General features: G+C 39.1%; 1 protein-coding gene across 2 annotated transcripts in view; it reads right to left on the reverse strand.

The window, feature by feature from the left end:
* Positions 1–323: 323 nt before the first annotated feature.
* The window catches only part of BMP5 (bone morphogenetic protein 5), an 83,564-nt gene continuing 62,327 nt past the window's right edge, over positions 324–21,560 (reverse strand). For both annotated transcript variants that reach the window (XM_045011750.1, XM_045011749.1), the window contains exons 4-7: positions 18,353–18,550; positions 10,450–10,526; positions 6,903–7,013; positions 324–2,577 (exon numbers count right to left, since the gene is read on the reverse strand). In XM_045011750.1, the coding sequence (XP_044867685.1) occupies positions 2,428–2,577; positions 6,903–7,013; positions 10,450–10,526; positions 18,353–18,550 (536 nt within the window). In that variant the 3' untranslated portion in view covers positions 324–2,427. The remainder of the gene's footprint in view (positions 2,578–6,902; positions 7,014–10,449; positions 10,527–18,352; positions 18,551–21,560) is intronic.

Genomic DNA, 21,560 nt, shown 5'->3' on the forward strand with positions numbered 1-21,560 from the left:
CAAACAGAGGAAGGACTAATAAGGAATTTCCAGAGCATTTTTTTTCATCCTTCCTTATTTGTGCTATATTTTGACTTCAGTTGCTGTTTTAGTAGCTTAGAGAGTTGTAAAACTGTTATTAATACTCTACATGGTTCAAATAATAATTATGTCTTTAAAGTAACAAAATGAAAGCCATTTTGCAACACGTCAGTATTAAGACATGGAATTCAGCAAACATTATCCACAGTAATGGCCATTCTCTTTTGTTCCAGCTTTTAAAGAACATGAATTTGACTTTCCAGTATAACATGGCTCAGAATAAAAAAGCATAGCAGAGCAAATTAGTATTACAGGTTTATTAGATCTTAAAATATAGAAACATATTCCAACAGCACATTTTAAAGAATAATATAATTTTCAGTTTCTTATTCTCAAAATAGTACATCACTATTCAAAAATATATTACTTAATGTACACCAAATTCAGTTTCCATTAAATTTTATTTAGAATAAATTGAATTAAAAAACATCATAACCATTTACCTGATTCATAAACAAACCCATAACTTTTCTGAAAGTATCCCCCATGCAGTTTAACGTTCATTATCTAAGTAGTCCCCAAACAGCAATTCATCGAAGAAACATTATTAATATACCTTATTGTACATGAACTGCAATTAGACATAGTTATGGAGGTGCATAAAGTATAAAATAGTAATTGAAATGTAATGTTTGGAGAAAATGCTGTGACTGAAAAATAAAACACCTCGTTTAATTCTTCAAAAAGTTAAGTGTATGTTTACTCCAACAGTGAGATCAAATAAATTAGTTTCTGCAAAACACACACACACACACCTGATTATATTATTCTGCAATAGTCTGTGTTTTGTGGAATGTGCATTAAATAACCATAGAAATCGGGATTTAAATGAAAAGAGTCTCTAAGGCATGAGAAATGGGTGTGTTCTATTCATTTTAAATAACACTCTAATATAGCAATATTTCTACTGAGGCAATTCCCAACAAAACTATATAAAATAATGACTGGTTGTAGAGACGGGAAATCAGGACCTTCTATTCTCCAATAATAACATGGGGATAATCACTGAATTAAAAGATGGTAAATTCAAAACCAATAAATGGAAATACTTTTGCACACAATGTGCACTTAGACTGTAGAACTCACTGCCAGAAAATGTAATTGAGGCCAAATACTTAGCAAGACAATAAAAGGGATTGGACATTTATATGGTAACAGGAATATCCAGAGTATAATAGTTAATGCAAACAAGTTTTGGAAGAGATAGTAAGATTAGAGATTAGGAGAGGACCTATTGTGCACAGAGATTATCCTAAAAACTGCCATATAAGGTTTCTTTCACCTTCATCTAAAGCACCTGCTGTTGGCCACTGTCAGAGACAGGATACTGCACTAGACTAACCACAAATCTGACCACGTATGGCAATTCCAATGTTCCTAAATGCCTTACCCAGCAAGAAAAGGAAGCTAAGGAAAACAAATTCCTTCCAAATTTTAATCTTTTACACATTGCACACATATATTAATTCTTGCCCATATGGTAAGGTGACTCAGGTGAGTGTGGAGTTTTTATTGTTTTTGTTAGTAAACACAAAAAAAATCTGCAGCAGTAGTCTTATAGATAATAAACTCCCAATTTATTTGAGGAAAGAAGGTTGTACTACAAATGTTTAGAGTTAACTTGGAAAGTTATAGGCACAGACTCAAGCCGATCTCCATAGAATTCCTGAAGCTTTGAGCCTTTTGCAAAATTCCACAAGCCAAGACGTAACATGTTCCTCCAGTTACACCGATTCTGTTAAAGAAAATGGCTATAACAATTCTGTGCAGTCTTTCAGCTTCTATGTTCTACCTACTGTTTGTTTATTTAAACACTGTTCAACATTTCAGTTTGCCTAATGGAGTAGAACTTCTAAAAGAAAAAATATGTTTAGCCAAGCATTTTTTCTTCAGTTTCTTTTTTTAGTGCCTTTTCTAAATAAATATCCAAGTATGTATTTCATTTGCACAACATAACCAAATGTATTCAATTTCCTTTAACAATATAACAGTCACAGGAGTTCTGGGCTTTCTAACTTAAAAAAAAAACTATACAAAGGTCTTACTTTAAAATGTTGAAATGGACAGAAAAAGGTCTCAGTGAGATGGATTGAAAAACAGCTTTGGAGGTTCTCCAACATAGTAAGGTGACTCATAAAATAAACTGTTTTGAAATTTCACCCATAGAAAAGAAACTATATACCTTTAAATAAATAAAAGCTACTATATACATTACTGTACATTAAATGAGAGATGACATGAAATGGAATAAGTTTAGGGATGCCTTTTCACTAGCAAGAATTGTATTTTGACTTGATTACAATTCTGAACAAACACTGGGTTTGATTTTTTTTCTTGTTTTTTATTCTAGTGGCAGCCACACGAACGCACCACCATATTTCGGTATTTTTTCAAAATAACATTGGAACTGTCATCAAAGTAGAGCACTGAGATTGCATTCAGTTTTGTAGGTGCACAGCATGGCTTAGGTACGTGATCAGGGAACATCAAATGAACCTGAAAGAGAGAGAGCGAAATTGCTTATAGACCAAATTAGAAAGGTGTAATGGCAAATCTATGGAAAACACAACTATTCAATTTGCAGAGTTCTCTAGTTACAGCTTTTTTTCATTTAGCAACTTTCATAAAAAGCGCACCTCCAGAATGCTCTACTGATTTACAGATAGAGTTATACAATAATAGCAGATGGAGAGATAAATTAGGAGGAATAGCCAAGAGAAAAAACTGGTTTTCAGATGAGATTTGAAAAAGAAATGGAGATAGGTCCTGATTCAGGAAAGCACTTAAACATGTGGTTAATACCATCACTATTCAGGGCAGAATTTGAGCATATGCTTAAGTCCCTGATTTAACTAAACTGTCTTCCTGAATCAGAGCCTCAATGGAGAGGGAGAAAGGAAGTTTGTTCCATACAGCAAATTAGAGGCAAAAGCTCTCACACAGTATGTCTGGATTCTATGACAATTCTAAAAACATGGTTCTCTGTCAGCATCTATATATTTTTAAGGTGCTCTATTGCCTTGGCATCTGTGATCCCACTGAAGTCAATGACAATTTTGTCAGGGGAAGCAGAATCAAGCCAAAAGATGGGTGTCAGATGCAGGGAAGGGTAAAGAGAGGGTATTCTCCGAGGTAGGCTGCTGTACTCCAGTGGAATGTTAAATAAAAGAAAGGCAATTTTGAGCAGCATCTCAAAATGAGTGGAGATATAGTGAAAATAACTGAAAATAGGGGCAACTAAACATACTTACTTTCTCTATCCTTCAAAAAAGGCTGGAAATAATTTTCTACACGGCTGGCTAGCTGGAGACTGGGGAGACCAGAGAGAAGGGAGTTGTGATAGAGAGGGCAAGAGACTATTACGGTATGGGTTAAGACTTCAGCGGTAATGGGTTTCATTTGTATGTTAAGTCTTTTAAAATCTGTTATAGCCATCTTTCTAGCAGTAATATAAGCCAATGGTCTTTGCCAGACCAAGAACAGTCAATCAGGAAGTGATTTTTATGTAACTGTTACTATGAGAAGATCTTTCAAAATGAGCAATAATAAATCCCAAAGTATTAGTTTAGTAAGGATGTAGACAGACAGACAGACAGACACACACACACACATCAAAACTGATTAACTAATGACAAGCAAAATATTGGAGAAAAAAAATATTGTCCTCTTTCTAAGCAGGCATTTGCCCAGAGCCAGCTTCTGGATTCTATCAAGCCCACAGCCACCAGCATCCCAATTCTGGGAACCCCGTGTGGGTATTGGGGCTAAATTTAGCTTTCACTAAATACATTTCTCACCTATTCCATTGTAGATAGTTTTGAAAATGTAAGTTAGTCATGAGGATTTGGAATTTGTTGCCGTGATTTTATCTCCTCTGCCCGGGCAATCTCTACTCAGAGCCATGCAGGGTCAGCTTCCTGAGCCTTTGAACCCCTTAGCTTTGAGTTCTGTGATATTTTAGGGATGCCAGTCCTGCTGCTGAAGAAGCTAGTGTCTTCACAAGCTACACCCTGGCTGCCTGCCAGTGAGCCAGCTCCTCTTTTAAGCAGCTAATTCGGCCTCCCACCACTATAGGTCAGAGACGGGGAGCAGGTTTGACAGTTCAGCAGCAAGGGTGGCAGCTTGACCTGGAGTATTAAGTGCAGAATTGGACGCAAGGAACTCCTGCTCATGAATTTTGGCTCTGACGCTGACTGTATATATGGCCCTGGTCAAATCTCTTAATCATTCTGCCTTACTTTCTCCATCTCCAAAATAGAAATAATAATTAGAGATGGAACAAAAGCCAACCCCTGGATCTGAACACACACATCCTTTCAATGTGCAGCATCCTGATTCAAATTTTACAATCTCTAATAATACTGATACTAGTATTTGTACTGTAGTGAGGATTCACTTTTTAAATGTTTAAAAAGCATTATTAAGGTGGAATTTTCAAAAGCATTCAGCACTGGCCTAATTCTGCTTCCATTGAAGTCAATAGGAGTTAAACCATGGATGTCAGTGGGACTCCAGCGCTTTTTTGACTCCTATGGATACACCTTAGAAAAAGCAGCTTAGCCCCATGCACAAATGAAGATGTGCTGGACCAAAGATTGTTACAAACCAAACCAAAAAGTCAGTTATATTTGGGAGGGTTTCAAGGAACAATCTTGTCCCAAAACAAAGCTGCTTTTTCAGAATGGTGCAATCACCATGGACAGGAGTTGATTACATTTGGATTGGGGGAGAGTGTATGAATAATTGTTTCCCAAACTCTCCCTTTTTTGTGTGAACATCTTGAGTAAATCTAAATAATCTGTATAATTTCAAACAAAGTGTTTGGCTACTGCTGACCCAGCTAATTTATGTACACTTAAAATTCAGTTAGCCCCCTGGATATTTGGCTGCCCAATAGAATGCATGTGCAGTACAATTTGACCCCCCTGCCCTTAAGAAACTATGGGGGAGTTCAGCAAAAACTAGGTGCATGCATGAAAGTTGCCCTGCTATGACACGTAATTGCATGAGAGAAACTGTCATCTAAGGTCTCACTGAAGCTTGGCAACTTTTCTAGGCAATCTTTGCCATAATAGCTGAAGAGAAATAACAGTTTATTATTGTAAATGTGTTTTTCTTCATCATCACCACATATGCACATTGCCGTAGTTCTTGCCAAAGAGCATTACTTTCCCTCTCCAAATGAATCCCTTTCCCACAGCCCATTGCTTACTTCCACCTTTGACTCCCTCCCTCCCCTCCTCGTGTCCCCTTCTGCCTCTCTGTGCAGGATCTTGCTGGCTTGAATGTTGGAATGGAAGAATATAAGGTCATTAACTCTGTAGCTGGGGACTGCCGGGGGCGAGGGGATTGAAGGGTGGGAGGAGAAGAGGCACATTTAGTGTATGTTAAAAATGGAACTAACAAGAAATGTGCCTGCCATGATCCCAGTCACCCTGCTTGTCCATTGTAGCCCTTTCCCCTGTCCTTCATCGGTCTGTCTTTTAATTATATATGCTGTGCAGAGCGCGGGCAGTAGGTCATATCCTCAGCCAGTGTAAATGAAAAATGAGAGCCTGACATTAGACTCCTATGTCCATATTTAGGCACATAAATAAGTTCCCTGATTTTTTGAACTGCTGAGCACCCAGTAGCTCCCACCGAAGCTTTCCTAGGGGACTGTTCCAGCAAAGTCAGTCAGAACATCCCATGGGGCTCCATCTTGTGCTGGGCTGGCCTGACCCCCAGCTGGAACCAGGACTGGGAGAGGTGAAAAGGTGGCTGTAAGGCTCTTCACACTTCAGCTGCACCAAGCGGAGAATCAAATCCAAATGGGAGCCCGGCATAACATAATCATAACTGGGAGCCCGGCATGACAGCACACAGCACGCTTCTTGCTTGCAACTGCATCAGCTCACATATCTTAGAGGTATTATTCAGTCCAGTCAACTGACGGAGGCTTTTCTGATAACAGCTGAAAACCGAGAGCTGCTGTGCAGCCACAGGTCAAAGTTACTGGAGACAATAGTGTGAACGTTAATGAGAAACTTCAAAAGGTGCATAAACCACTTGGTAGCAGGGAGGAAGCCCCTCTTTGCTTTACATCAGCACAGTGGTAGATTAGCTACTGGGCCAACGGGGCCCATGCCCAGGGGCCCTGGTAAATTTGGGAACACCCCAAAAATGGGCATCCCTGCGCCCCAACAGGAATGCCAGGTGTGGTGGGGGAAGCCCCTGTGCCCTAATCCTGGCTGCAGCCCCAGGACTGGAGGAGTTCTAACTCCCTGCCACAGTCTCCGGGCTGGGGGAGCTCTCACATGCTGCTGCTGCCCCAGGCCTCTGACTGGGAGAGGGAGAGGACAGAGCTTCCCCAGTCATGGGGCCGCAGTGGGGAGGGGATGAAATGGGATGGGGCCATAGGAAGGGGCAGAATAGGGTTGGGCCATGGGTGGGGCCGCAGGCAGAAGGAGCGGAATGGGGGGAGGGAGTACAGGTGGAAGGGGTGGGGAAGGGGCCTCATTTGCTCTGTCCCAGGGCTCTACAAAACCTTAATCCGCCTTTGCATCAGCAGAACCCCTGAGTGCTGTGACAGTCTTTTTCATGCATTATTGGGTCAGAAACAGAATATAAATATATCAGACAGGGCTTTCTGGGCATTTCATCCACTAGCCATTGCAATCACTAATGCTTTTGTACAAATTTTTGTACGAGGGTGTAATTTAAACAAAATTAATCCAAATCCAATCAAATTAATCCAAATCCAATGGTAATAATCCAAGAGGAAGATGTAGCTCCCTGTCCCAAACTGCTTGCATGTTACAAAAGTGATCTAACAGACATACCAGAGTCTGAACTATGGCATGGTTTGTAGCATTCATGTGGGCATTGAGCGGAAAGGAGCATTCTCCATCACAGTAGAACGCAGCATAGCCCTCTGGTGCTATTATCCAATCCTGAAAAATAAAACCATAAACAAACTAAATAATAACAAAAACAGACAGACAATCTCAATCCTTCCCAGTTCAATCAATTGAAAACTGTATCACTATCATTTTAATTTGGATCCATGATGACTGAATAAGGCGTATACAGAAATACAATATTTGGGAAAAAATAGTCCTAATTCCTACAAAACCAAGATGAAAATTGAGTTAAACCTAGAAATATGTACTGAATACCCCCAACTAACCAACCGGCGAGGGAATTTAGCAAAGAAATACATTGGAACTAGCCTTTAAGATACTTTTCCTACCACTTTGAAATTCTCGCAAGGGTGCTGGAACAATTTGTATAGTGGGGGTGCTGAGAGCCATTGAACCAAACTGTAAACCCTGTATAATGGAAACCACTTCAAACCAGGGAGTGCTATAGTATCCCCCACACTCTTAGTTCCAGCACCTATGAATTCTCAGGCTATTTCTGGTTCACTAAAAACATCCCAAATGCATCATTCTCTGGCATATCCAATGCCATTAATCCCTATGATTTGCTTGAGACTAAGAGTATTCAGGGGCGGCTCTAGACATTTCGCTGCCCCAAGCATGGTGGCATGCCGCCGGGGGCGCTCTGCCGGTCGCCGGTCCCGCGGCTCCAGTGGACCTCCCGCAGGCGTGCCTGCGGAGGGTCCACCGGAGCCACGGGACCAGCGGACCCTCCGCAGGCATGCCGCCAAAGGCAACCTGCCTGCCGCCCTCCTGGCAACTGGCAGAGCGCCCCCTGCGGCATGCCGCCCCAAGCATGCACTTGGCGTGCTGGGGCCTGGAGCTGCCCCTGAGAGTATTTATGGTCTCAGGAGTTCCATGGGAGATGGTGGCATTAGTGATGTCACAGAATGATCAGTTTTGGGTGTTTTCAGCAAGCCATAAAACAGATAATTTTTCACAAAGAGAAAAAGGTATTTTTAAAAGTTTACTTAGAGAATTTTTCTTTGCTGAATTCCCCAATGGCCTGGCTGAGGTGGGGAGGGGAGCATTAAGCACATATTTTGGGGGTTAACCCAATTTTCACTGTAGTCCTGTTCACTGTTAGTTTCACTGATCCATTTTTGAATTGTTATACTTGGTTAGGTGCTCGCATTATGAAAATATCTATTCTTTTTATAAGTATGTATTTAGAGAAATCTGAGCTACACAAGCTGCAACATTTTCATGAAATAATAATATTTTACATTTTCTGTGAAACCTTGCTTTGCCCACGATCTCAAAGTGCCTTACAAACGATGGGCCCTGTTGTGGAAAAATCTGTGGGAGAATAAGTACCGGGTACTTGGAAAACTCTGAACATGCATGTAGTGAGGAAGGATGGTCCAGAAGTCAGGCACTCGCTTAGGAATTGGGAAACTTGCATTCAAGTCCCTGCTTTGCCACAGACTTACTGTGTGACCTCGGGCAAGTCACTTACTCTGTGCCGCCTCAGTTCCCCCTCTGTAAAATGGGAATAACAATACTACCTTACCTGATAGGGGTTTTGTCAGGATAAAACTCTCAGATACTACAGTAATAGGAGCCCTATAAATATCTCAGATAGATATCTAGAAGCTAGAGTGTTTCCAAAGAACATTGAGGGTGTCAGGCCCTGTTGCCTATGGATCTGGCAGGGTGCTTGACATGCTAATCCTATGGATATCCCATGAGCCACATACAAATAGCACAGGGACACCATAGAGGGCAGAGGCATTTGTGCAAGAGCTGCTACTCAGATTACTACTCAGATCCTCATCACAATCCCACCACATGAGTCAGGAGTCCAGTTCTTCCTTGCCTTAGGCTGGCCTCTCCTCCCTCCAAGGGGACGGCCAAACTGAGCAGGAAAACAAAGGAATTAACGTTAATGGCTTTGGTGGGAATGATGCCACAGAGTGATTCTCCTTTAACCACATAAAGGAACTTCTGCTGAGTCAAAAGAAGCTAATGCTGCTCAAGTTCAATACTCTTTGTCAGTTTTTTTTGCCTTTTTAGTGGGGTTTCCAGTACTTTAAGCCCCTTTATAGCCAACATTGGAGGCAGATGACATAACCCTAAGAACAGTGGCCAAAAATGTAAAACTTGGGTGCCTAAAGTTAAACAGCTATATCCATATCACCCACTCAACTTCTGTTTATGTGCTTAAATATGGATTTAGAACCCTAACTTAAGCCATCCAATTTGAAATTTTTAGCCAGTTGATTCTTTTTGGCCTTATAGCTAAAACCAAGTACAGTGTTAGAGACAATTAAGTATATGCCACAGCTCATATTTAGGGATTACATCCTGACTACACCTAACAATGAACACTTTAGTTTTAAACGAGTGTTTTATATTATTTATAGGAATCACATCAACCATCACTGAAATGAAACTACCTCTGTGGTATAATGTTGCAACTGTTTAAGAGCGCACAGCAGTTCTACACATCTAGGAAGCAAAAATGAATTCTGTATAAAATTGATATTGCAGAGGGAATTTAAGTATACATGGAAACCTGAAATGTGTTATCTAAATCAGTTGCTGATGGCCTTCCCATTATTTCCTTAATAAAATATTTCCTTTGCAGACGGCTTTTGCTTCTCTGGAAGAACCCAGCAGAGCCTGTATTTTTTCTGTCTTTTTTTGCCTTACCTCTGCTTTCATGGCCCCACAGGCACCGTGTTTTCTGTTAAACTACGACTGCATAAAAGGGTCGCTATTGAGTGATTCAGGACACCTTATAGGGGCTGAAAGTTCTGCTTCCACATGGCTCCAAACCCAGATGGTATAATTCTCATCTGTCATTACACAGCAAGTGCAGGAACTAGATAGAGACTCAAGCCAAATCTGGATCTGGATTTCAAATACTCCACAATTTAAGCAAGGGTGCTGGAACAATTTGTATAGTGGGGGTTCTGAGAGCCATTCAACCAAACTGTATATGATGGAACCACCTCAAGCCAAGGGGTGCAGCAGCACCCCTAGTTTCAGCACCTATGAAGTTTAGGGGTGTTCAGAGCTGGGATTTAGGTTTGATCAAATACTGCAAGAGGGTTGAGTGGCAGGATTCTGATGCAGATTCAAACCCCAACACCACCAATGTACAGAGGGTGGTCAGATCTGGAGTAATGTTTAGGGCCTATCTCTAGTAAAAACTATTAATTTATCAGGGCTATAAACCTATTTATGTCTGGGGTATTTCTCACACAGACTCATCAGCTATTTTCCCACAGGACTCAGTGGGTTGTAAACACAAATAGCTCTATAACTGCTACCAAAGGATTGCATACAAGATCACACATCATTACAAAGTGCACTTTGAGAATTCTTGCCTCTTCAATGCAACACCAGTTACCACCAGGGAAAATCCCTCTACAACAGATGGTAGATTGTAAATGAGATTATAGAAATCAGCACTGATAGGAAAGAGCATTGGTATCCATACCTGCCATCCCAAGTCACGGAAACTCACATAAAGTTCATGTTTTTTACAGGCTTGCTTTTGTTCACTTGTGTTGTAATCTACAGAAAGAAAAAGACACTGTTCAGACACACTGCTCTGGAAGACAAGATTCAGCTATTTTAAGTTCCTTGGCAAACTTGCACAAAGCAAAGGAACAGAAATACTCTGATTTCTACAGCTAGGGCTGATCCATAAAGTCAATATAATTTTTTGAAGTTCAGAATCCCCAATCTCAGGCTGGCATAGTTTGTGTACAGAGTGGAAATAATGCATTCAGGATTATGGGAAATAACTTTTTATACTGCCTAACTGCTAGCTATCGAAGTAGCAGGTCTGATGATATTGGCAGATATAATTTTGCAAGCTGGAAAAAGAACATCAAGATCCTTCCTGGAAACTGAAAACCCAAAATACTTTGGTAAATTTGGGGTTTTGAATAAAAATGTCAATGTTCAGAAACTGACTTTTTTTAAAACTGAGAATGGTTTTCAAAAAACAAAAGTTGTGGAGGTTTCAGGGCAGAGGTTTGTGTGTCTGTCTTTTTAAACACATTTTCTTGGGAAATGCCGGGGGCCTTTTTTTAAATTTCTGATGACAAATAATTTCATTTTCCAGCCTGTTCTATTTAATGTACTGTGGAATGCCATGGTTAGGCTTTCTTGCCTGGAATAGCTCTGGCATGTCCTGCGGGTACATTAGATAGGTACAGCCATTAAAGGTTCTGGTTAGAACTTGGGCTTGATTCTGCACAGTGCTCTCCAGCTCAGATCACCAAAATGCTGAAGTATGTGCTTAGCTTTAAACATGTTAATAGTCTCATTAACATCAGCTTAATTGTAAATAATTTTTTTCTAGATTGACCTGGCGTGCTCACCACTAGGATTGTGTCCTTGGTTAATAATGCAAATACACGGAGGACTAATATTAGTTCAAAATCTTAATCAAGTTCTCTTTGATAACTTTCTATGAATATTTTACTAGTTTTAATGCTCCTTGAAGATGAATTTTGAGCTCGCATGCTCAAACTCTCAAAATGAATTTTAAATTCATGTTCCATGAAAAACCATACAAGAAACTAGATTATGAGTTATACTCATTCAACAAGGAAATAAAGACAATGCCATGTATCATTTCAAATTTCAGGCACTAACTTTAGAATAGAAAGCCATAGTATAAATGAAATGTGTGAAAAACATGACTGAATAATTTCAGAAAGAAACATGTAGGATAAAGTCACAATTCATTTGTAAATGGTCCACAAATGGAAAAACAGGTGGAAGCTGGCGAATAAATTATTCTTTATCAAGTTTTCCATCAGACTGAGCTCTGGAATCAATTTCTAATTTTTTCAATTTTTCATGTTTAACACACAACCTTCAGCACCAAAAAGAACGTGGAGGGGGCCCTACGACTGTGGGAAGAAGGCTCCATAATAAATATATATGGCATCACTTCAGATATCTTCAGTCTTGAAAATCCCCAAAAAACTACTTTTAAGGAAATAGATTAATGCTGTGTGGATGTGAAAAAGTCCCAGGATACTTGATATGCAGACATGCATTCGACACATCGCTTTCTGAAACCTACCTAACCACACACCTATTTAGAATGCTAAACTACTAAAGCAAATTCATATTCCTTCCCTAAATTCTGCCTTTTATATAAGACAAATGTTGTATGTAATGTAACATTACATAAAAGTAGCCACGGTGACATTTACAACAGGATCTGGTGCCAAGGATCCAGTTTCACATTCTGTAGCTTCAAGGTCCATATGCTTATTCTGTCAGGCATCAAAACCATGGGATATTATGACTGAGTAAACTTTGTACCTAAGCCATCCAGGGACTGCAGTCGTGTTCCAAATCTGTATGTGGCAGAAGGAGCTGTGGGGGTAGGGCAAGGGAATCAGATTTGTTATTCCTGTGCATATTCACTGGCAGTCAGAGAGTATTTTGGTTTCTAAAGAAGAGATGGAAGTTGGGACATATGAACCTGCCTGTATTTACTATCACAAAGTACCATATGCTTAATTAATTAGTGTGACAGCAACCAATAAAATCCAGGAAATACACTGTTTAGCATGTTTTTCCATTCTTATCTCATAGCATCAGGAATAAAAAATACCATAGCCTTGCTTTTGAATTTCCGGGTAGATGTCAGTTTGCATCATTGCCTTTACATTATTAAAATATAGATTTCATTTTGTGCCAAATTACTATTTCCCCCCCTTTTCAGAACCACTTTTTGAGGAAAAGGCTGGTTGGGTTTTTTTTGTTTATTTCAGGACAAGTTAAAGAAAGAAAAAACACTTTTCCTCTAATCCCTTACTCAGCTAGACAACTCCATTGTGACCAAAATGGAAGTAGCACCTGAGTAAGAACTGAAGAAATACTGCAAAGTTCACCTCTCTGTGTGGAACAGAAGGAGGGGCCTGGAGGATACATTCTGCTTTTTGCAGTGTGTTCTTGCATTGGATTTAAACCATGTGCCCTAAAGTTTTCACTCAACAGAGGGAGGTTAAGTATAGACCTGTCAACATCAAGAAGAAAACTTTTGCCAGATTGTTACAATCAGTAACATTATATATATATATACTATATATAATATATAGTTCTTATTCACATTTTGTTTGTTTGCGTGAACGTGCAGGAGTATTTCAAAAAGGAGTTTCCCAGTTTTAATTAGCTGTAAGGGGGAAAAGAAGAAACTGAGAATATGGCAAGTAGGAATGTCTTTCTTGACTTGGTGAGAGAGTGAAATGAACCTAATTCTCGTGAGAACAAAAACAAAAGGTAAGAATGATTGGGTTAAAGTCAAGAAAGGAAGTTCCCAAATTAGTGTCTTCTGCAAAATGTTAAAGAAATAAGACTAAATCCTGTGCTATACAAATGGCAGCAACCATAACAGGAGCATGAATGTGGCTTATGCAGAACAACATTTCCCACCAAACCTACCTGACTCTGAGGCATTTGGCCAGGGGTTACACAACAGGTAAAGAGATAAGGAACCAAATTCTGTAATTATACCACTTACAATTCCATTCACTTTGATGGAGTTGCAGGGGTATAAATTGGAGTAAAATTTGACCTACTGACATAAGCTTAGGTATTTGCAGTGTTGTTGTAGCCACATTCGTCCCAGGATATTAGAGACACAGGGGGTGAGGCAACATCTTTTCTTGGGCCAATTCTATTGGTGAAGAGGCAAGATTTCAAGCTACCCAGAGCTCTTCCTCAAGGTCCTTCTCTAGCCTGAAGAAGAGCTCTGTGTAGCTCAAACGCTTGTCCCGCTCACCAACAGAAGTTGGCCGAATAAAAAGTATTACCTCACCTGCCTTATCTCTCTAATAAACGTCAATAGTTAGGCTACTATAATCTGCAAACTCCATTGCCTACGCATGACCAAGAATGAGCACAGTGGGCAGAACTACTAGGTTTTCTATTCAGTTTACAGAAACAGTCCCTGTATCTTTTAGATACTGGCCATTGGTAGGGGCTGTGTTGATCTGCTGCACCCCTGCACACTGGGAGAGTGTACCTTCTTCTGTACCCTTGCAGGGGATGCAGCATACTTCCCCTTGTGAACCTGCCAGCTCCAGTGGCTGGTGAACGGGCAGAGGAGCCCAGGGATTGTGACTACATTCTGCCACTGTGCAAGGACACAAGAAGGCTAGTGGTTTATTTTGCTCTCCTCTCCCCCTTCTTACACCCTAGAGCAGCTGAATAGAATCTATCACTAAGCTTGCAGCCACTGGTATCTTCATTTGCAGATAGTAACTACTGCAACAATAGCTATTATAGATCTTGAAAAGTTGATATTGTTCAAGTCTTATAACTGATACTTAATAACACCCTAATCAAAGGGCCTGGTGTACAGCTACACAGTAATGGGTGATGTGGAAATTGTTCAAAGATGATGAAAGCAAGGCAATGTAAGAGCAACTTGGTTTGCCATGGTGAAAGTCGGTACTAGGGCTTAACCCCCAGAACAGTTTTGTTTTGTGGGACCTCATTACTTGATTGTCTCTTTTCAGCTGCACCATTTAATACCTGAAAGCAAATCCTGTAGATGCAAACTAAAAGCTCTTCAGCTATACTGTGAAAATACACAAACAAACTCCAAGACTACTTTTAAGACTTAGGTATCAGAGGGGTAGCCGTGTTAGTCTGGATCTGTAAAAGCAGCAAAGAATCCTGTGGCACCTTATAGACTAACAGATGTTTTGCAGCATGAGCTTTCGTGGGTGAATACCCACTTCGTCGCTTGCATCCGACGAAGTGGGTATTCACCCACGAAAGCTCATGCTGCAAAACGTCTGTTAGTCTATAACGTGCCACAGGATTCTTTGCTGCTTTTAAGACTTAGAAAACTCTCTGATGCTCAAACAGACCCTTTTATCTTGAAGGAATCCCAAGGCACTTTGCAACATGAAATATAGAAGGCTAAATATAATTACAGCACCGTTTTTCAAAAGAGTTTTGAACAGACCTGAAATTCAGGAAATATGGGTCATGGGATAAGCACGGGAGCAACTCACTACATATACGGCTAGTAGGGGATATGACTGGCTGTCAGTTAACCAAAGGTCAAATAAATGCAGTCATTGTTAATATATAGGAATCATTTCACTAACCACTGAAATGCAAGCATCTCTAGGGTGGAACATGACATTTTTTTTAACAGTGTAGTACATGACTTAAAATGAAGAAGTAGTACATACTAAATTTAGGTGGCAGGAAAAATGTAAGTAGTTTGTAATAGCAGAATATAATTACCCAAATTGTAATTTGATCAGGACACTGGGCAAACACCACTGCTCTTTCTAAAACTGCCAGGAGATCCTTAATTGTAAGATTTTGGATTTTAGGATGTTTGAATAATATGTAAAAACAAATTCCTAAACAGCCCCTATAACATCACAGTGACATCTCCAACACTGAAGCCTGGTTGATTTAAAGGGAATACTGCTGTCTACAGATGAATGGCTTTGATGAATCATTACAAAATGTACTCTATCCAGCTTTTAGAGGAGCTTTCACAAAGTTAGTAAAACGATTACAAAATGATGGCACATTCATACAATTTGGTGAAGTTGGTAAAAAATCATTGATAAACCTCCCAAAATAATTTGAATTTTTTTGACTTTTTGATTTTTTGCCACTACAATTCTGAACAGTTCTTTACCTACCTCTTATTTTAAAATTAGTTTCTCGAGAGATAAGCATGGGAATAAAATACATAATTACTGGAGAATAGCACTACCAAACAGGCCTACTTGACTGAATTATGACTATCAGAATCAGTAAAAATGTGAAAATATGCAACAATGGTTTTAAATATAAATTTATGTATGAAGTATTATTCACCCTGGAAATCAGTGATTACTTCTTTGGAGTCATTCCGGTTCAATGTATCTGAGTAGGTTTCTTTTCAAAACTTCTATTTATGTCACCTAACTCAAAGCCATTTTATGCTAAGAGGAAAATGCATCTTTGTATGGCAAATATTATTTACTGGGAAGGAACAGTTCCTTAGAGTCATTCCTGACCATCTTGCAATTACACACACTGATACAAACACAGATCTGGTGTAAGTGTAAACAGGTGCAACTCCTTCTATTAAAGTCAATGGATTTTGACAGATTCAGACCTGGTGTAAGCAGACAAAACTCCATTGACTTGACACAATGAGTTACACCAACTAAAACCAGATCTGAATGTCTCAGCTGGTTTAGAACATGCTTAATAGATTTTTAAACCTCAATGGATTACCCCTTTTTGAAATTCTAAAAGCATTTAGACCCATAATTACTCTTCATTTCTTAGTACATGTGCTTTAAAACAATCAAATGGGGTTTTCTGATGTAAAGCAACAATAAGCAGTTTTTTTCCTTCCACCAGTAATAATTTAAAACTGTCCAGTCTGTTTTATTTATTTATAATTGTTCCCCAGCCTGATTCTTTCTTGGGTTATAAAGTGCTCTCAGGAACAACTCACCTGCAAGATCATTCAAACCATAAATGAGAGAACTTTACAATACCCAAAAGAGACAGGCAAGAGAGCAATTATATGTAAAGCACCACTAAGTCTTAACAACTTGCAGGTGCTTTTGAATATATGGAGAGGAGGCTTTTCAAAGGCTGGACTGTCAGGTTCTCAGTCCCTGAGCACAATGAAAAGATGCATGCTCTATTTCTGCCGCCTGCCTCACAGGATAATTTCTGCTCCAGTTCCTCAATGTAGAGTGGGGCAAAGAGGAAGAAGCCCTGCCCTACTGGACAGCACAGCATTGTATTTATATTTTACATACAAATAAAGCCCACCACCACATGACAGGGATTAATAATAGCTGCTACTAACTGAGCTTTTTTTCCTTTTTTTGTGTGTGGCATTTTATGCGTGTTGACATTTATTTATACCTTAAAAGCAGGTTTTGGATCCAGTAGATCACCTGGTAAATCTCCATAGCCTCTGACAGAAACACTTCGACAGCCAATCCCAAGTGATCATCACTTTCTTTGTCAACTCAGCAGCACAAGGCTTATACACTGCTTAAGATCCACTTAACCTGCTATTTTGAGGGTCTGAATGGGACGTACATGGTGCACAGGACCTGTACTAAACTCTGCAAATATACGAATGCCACCCTATGGTTGAATTCTAGCCACAAAACTGCATTCCAGGGCACTAATTTACTTACATAATGGACATGTTTGTGCGGCTGGCAGCAGCTTTCAAGAAAAATTCTTGATCCAGTAGTACTATACCCTACTATAGTATCCCCTAAAAGAGACATACACCTCTACCTCGATATAACGCTGTCCTCGGGAGCCAAAAAAATCTTACCGTGTTATAGGTGAAATCGCGTTATATTGAACTTTCTTCAAGCCACCGGAGTGCACAGCCCCGCCCCCCCCGGAGCACTGCTTTACCATGTTATATCCGAATTCATGTTATATCGGATCGCGTTATATCGGGGTAGAGGTGTATTTGGATGTGCAGGTCCTGTCCCCAAAAAGAAAAATAAGGTTTCTTCAAAAGGGGGAGATCTTGAATTTCAAACAAGTTCTTCATATTCCTCTAACTGGAAACAGATCAGGAAATAATTTATTGACCATAATTAATTCCAGACACCTGATGGAACAACCAACCACCTTGAGCATCCTCGTAAGCATTAGTGTCTGACTGTGTGAGTTTTTCAACACCTTTCAAGTAAGAAAGATCAAATTGCACATGGCATACTAGCATTTAGGGATACCATGTGGATTTATAACATCAAGAGAAATCTGAGTTGTCTAAAACAACAAATGGATTGCACTCATCCCACTAGATAGCTTTTTCTTCTCTGAAAGATGAGACATGGAAAATAGTTTTCATATAAGAACCATTTAAGTGATTTATCAAAAGGTTCAAATTCACCACTTTTGGAATAAGAAGTCCTTTAATTATCTGCATAGCATGTACACTGCTATTTGCAAGCAAGAATTTTAGTTGGATGGCTCATCTGCACTGGTAAAACATTGAAAAAGTATACGGAGTTACCCAATCAACCTCTAGTATATTAAAAGTTCACACAGCACAGTACACATTTAACCCAGCAAGACATGTACTGGTAGCTGTGGCTGATTTACACATTTTCAATCTTATTACTGACTGTTTCTTTAATTTGAGTTGGATCTTTCACCTTTTCCCAGCCAAAGTTCTCAATGAATAATTCATCAGCCAAGATGGCTGAGGCTGTTAAATCATCATTGCATTATTCAATTGGACCAAATAACCTGAGAATGCACACATTTATTTCACAGCACCTAACTTTTGAAATGTGCCAACTTGCAGTTGTACTCACAGATGCCTACTAGATGGTACTATGGCTTCATCTTACCTGCAACACTGGGCATCCTGGAAGAATCCTGATGGCTACTGGATTTGTTGCGGTTCTGATTTTTCCTTTTATTGTTGGCTGCTCGGACAGATCGAAAAAGCACTTCACTTGCCTTGAAGAACGCAACCATAAATGGCTGCTTTGATTGAGGCCCATGTCTTCCTATAAGGCCAGCTGATTTAACATTAATACTGCGACCTATAAAATAATGCAGACATTCAATTAATACCATATATACTGTCAAATTTTGCTCTTTCTGGTTGCCAGATAATATATTGGTGAAATCCTGGCCCAAATGACACAATTTTTGCAATTGTCTTCATTGGGGCAAGGATTTTACCCATGATCCTGAAGTTACAACATTAGAAACCTTAACCTTATTTTGTTGAATGTAATCTAAAAGGCAGAGAACTCAGATTTATTTACAAAAGTTGCAACAACTTCACAGTCTACCACTGCATGAAAACATTGTCTACGCATTCTACACAAAACTCTGATATATTAATTCAGTGGTATATGTACTGATCTATTGCAAAGAAATAAATCAACTCCATTAACTTCTATCCTCTTGGAAAAGGATAATATGATGCAGTCATCTTATTTTACAATCACAAGTATGTTAAATCTGGAATTCTATTGCTCTAACTCAAATCAGTAGGACTGAGAAGCATAGGCAATAAATATATTTATGCTTTAAACAATGTAAAGCATTACTCCAAGTTCATGTGAAGTTATTACTACATATACGGGGGCACTCAATCTTTCAGGAGAAATATAAAAGAGTTTGAAATATGTACATGATTGACTCCGGTTCTGCTCCTAAGGGATGTACATACTTCTTTAAAATATTTGTTCAGTCGGGACTGTGTGGTAACCTCACTGTATTGGAGGAACTGAGCCTCCCTAGAAGAAAAGTAAGCAAAACAAGTCATTGAAACTGCATCAGTAACATTTTAACAAATAAACCCTTGCTCTTAACACAATTTATTTTGGCGGCATAAACACTTTTGTGTGTACGTGTATTATGCAGAGCCCTTCAACCGTCAGAAAATGAGACAGTGTCGCATGAAGCTGTGCAGCTGTGCAAGGGTGGGGGACACAGAGGTCCTGTAAATGTGAAGGTTTTGATAAAGAAATGCACTGGTGTGGGCAGCATCAGGGCATTCAACTATTGTCCTAATAGATTGGAAAGGTTTGTTAAATAGCTACAAGGACAATGAAGGAGCATCTGCCTCACAAATGTACAGTATAATGCCATTAAACTTAATTTTACTGGAAAAAGACCTTACAAATAATCATAGGAGTAAACCTTAAACAAATAAGCCTATAGGTTTCCTTTTAAACGCAAACTTACAGTGGCTCTGTGCCAGAGTCTATATTTCTTAGAAAAACTCTATCACTGGCGTAAATGAAAGAGGCAGTTTGATTTGTGGTTAAAGCAGTTTCCATTCTACTTCCACTGTAACAAATGTATTAATTCAGCTCAGACTTCCTCCTTCTGGCAGCCCTTTTGCTGTAAAAAGAGAAATTAGAAGTTCCAGCCAAATACCATACCTTGAACTGACCCACTTCAATACATAAACACTTTTACAACATGTTTATTCAGGTGTAGCACTTTAAATTGGTTTAAGATGTTTCCAGTGACAGAGAACCCAGCAAAGGCAAAAGAAGAACTGAGAAAGTTAGCAGTTTTGGAGCAGAGTAACTGGCAACATATTCTGAACAATTTTGATAATTGCTTTTTTGACTAGAAGGGAAAAATTATTTGTTGAAGCTTCTGATTTCATTTTTAAATGGCTTTTTAGTTTTGTGTTTATCTAATTCTTCTCTTCATCTATTTAAATGACTATGAAATAACACATTAAAATTAATTTCTGAATGTTCAAGTCTTGTAGCAGGTCAGATATGAAACACTGTACAGACTATTCTCTATTCATTACAACATGGACCGACCAGCCACTTACCACAAAGTTCCAAGTTTCCTTTACTTTTCTAGAGGGAATTCTTTTTGTTCCAGTGACTTTCAGAATTTTAATTTTATCTGTAAAAGATTAATACCTTACTGGCAGACATTTTAGGAATCCTATTAGATTTATGTACTGAGGACTGTAAAAGATGTGTGTAGGTTCTCTAAATTTAAATCTAGGTTGACTGAATTTACAAAGGTGGATATTGTGTGAGAAGCAAAATCCCCTTCAAACCCATGTGAACGCCCTTTAAAACAACTTTTAATATTATTAAGTTTCCTCTTGGTTTCCTTTAGACTTCAGCAGTGAGATGACTATTAAGATTCCACAAGTTAAGGTTTACTTACTTACTCACTCACTCAAGGTATAGAGATATAAACCATAAAAAAAATCAAAGCCCATAACCCAGACACAGAAGCAGTTTATGTGGCTCTATACCTTCTGTTTATTTGATCTTTTGAGCAACCAAACTAAGTTTTTTTTTTTAGGAAAAGAGGTTTTTTCCCCCAACTCTACTGTGGATAAGGACACAATTCTACCAGAACTCAAATCAATGGTAGAAGTCCAACTGACTTTTTACTTCTAAACACTTTGAGTCCCATTACCTACCTTGGTTTATTATATGCTTTAGATTTAATTGCATCTTTCAGAAGATGATTCCATATAAATATACACTTTTCACAAGTAGTACTAGCTACATTTTACATTTGGTAATTACCCTAATTTAGCTAAATACATATCAAACTATGTATTGTCTCCTGTAGGTTACTTCTGTGCAGACTAACGAAAGAATCTAAGAATTTGTGTTTGCAGAGCATCCGTAAGACTGCTCCCTGGGAAGAACAGGAATCCCACTCAGACCAAAGAATATAAAAGTTTGCCCCTCCCTAAACCTGGGGATCCCGTGCCTCTGAACTGCCTCAAGCTCCCTGTCCCTACTCTACCTCATCCAATGTGCCAACAGCTTGCCTGTTAGCCACTGCTCCCAGACTAAACCTTCATATGTAGTGCAGATTTCAAGAAGTGTTCTACACTGTGGCAAGGGAAGTGGATAAGTTAATGCTTAACAAGGTCTGTCAACATTAGTTTATCAAACAGTCTTGAATGCCTAGTGACAGGAACAGTTATTACTCAAAACTGAATATATCTAAACAGATTAGCTTGAGAGAGAGACAGAGATTTACTTTACAAAATTTTGAAAATTGTTCTATTGTGCCAATTCTTTGCAGCCAAAACCTGTA

This window comes from Mauremys mutica, chromosome 3 (genome assembly GCF_020497125.1).
Source record: "Mauremys mutica isolate MM-2020 ecotype Southern chromosome 3, ASM2049712v1, whole genome shotgun sequence".
Lineage (NCBI taxonomy): Eukaryota > Metazoa > Chordata > Testudines > Geoemydidae > Mauremys > Mauremys mutica.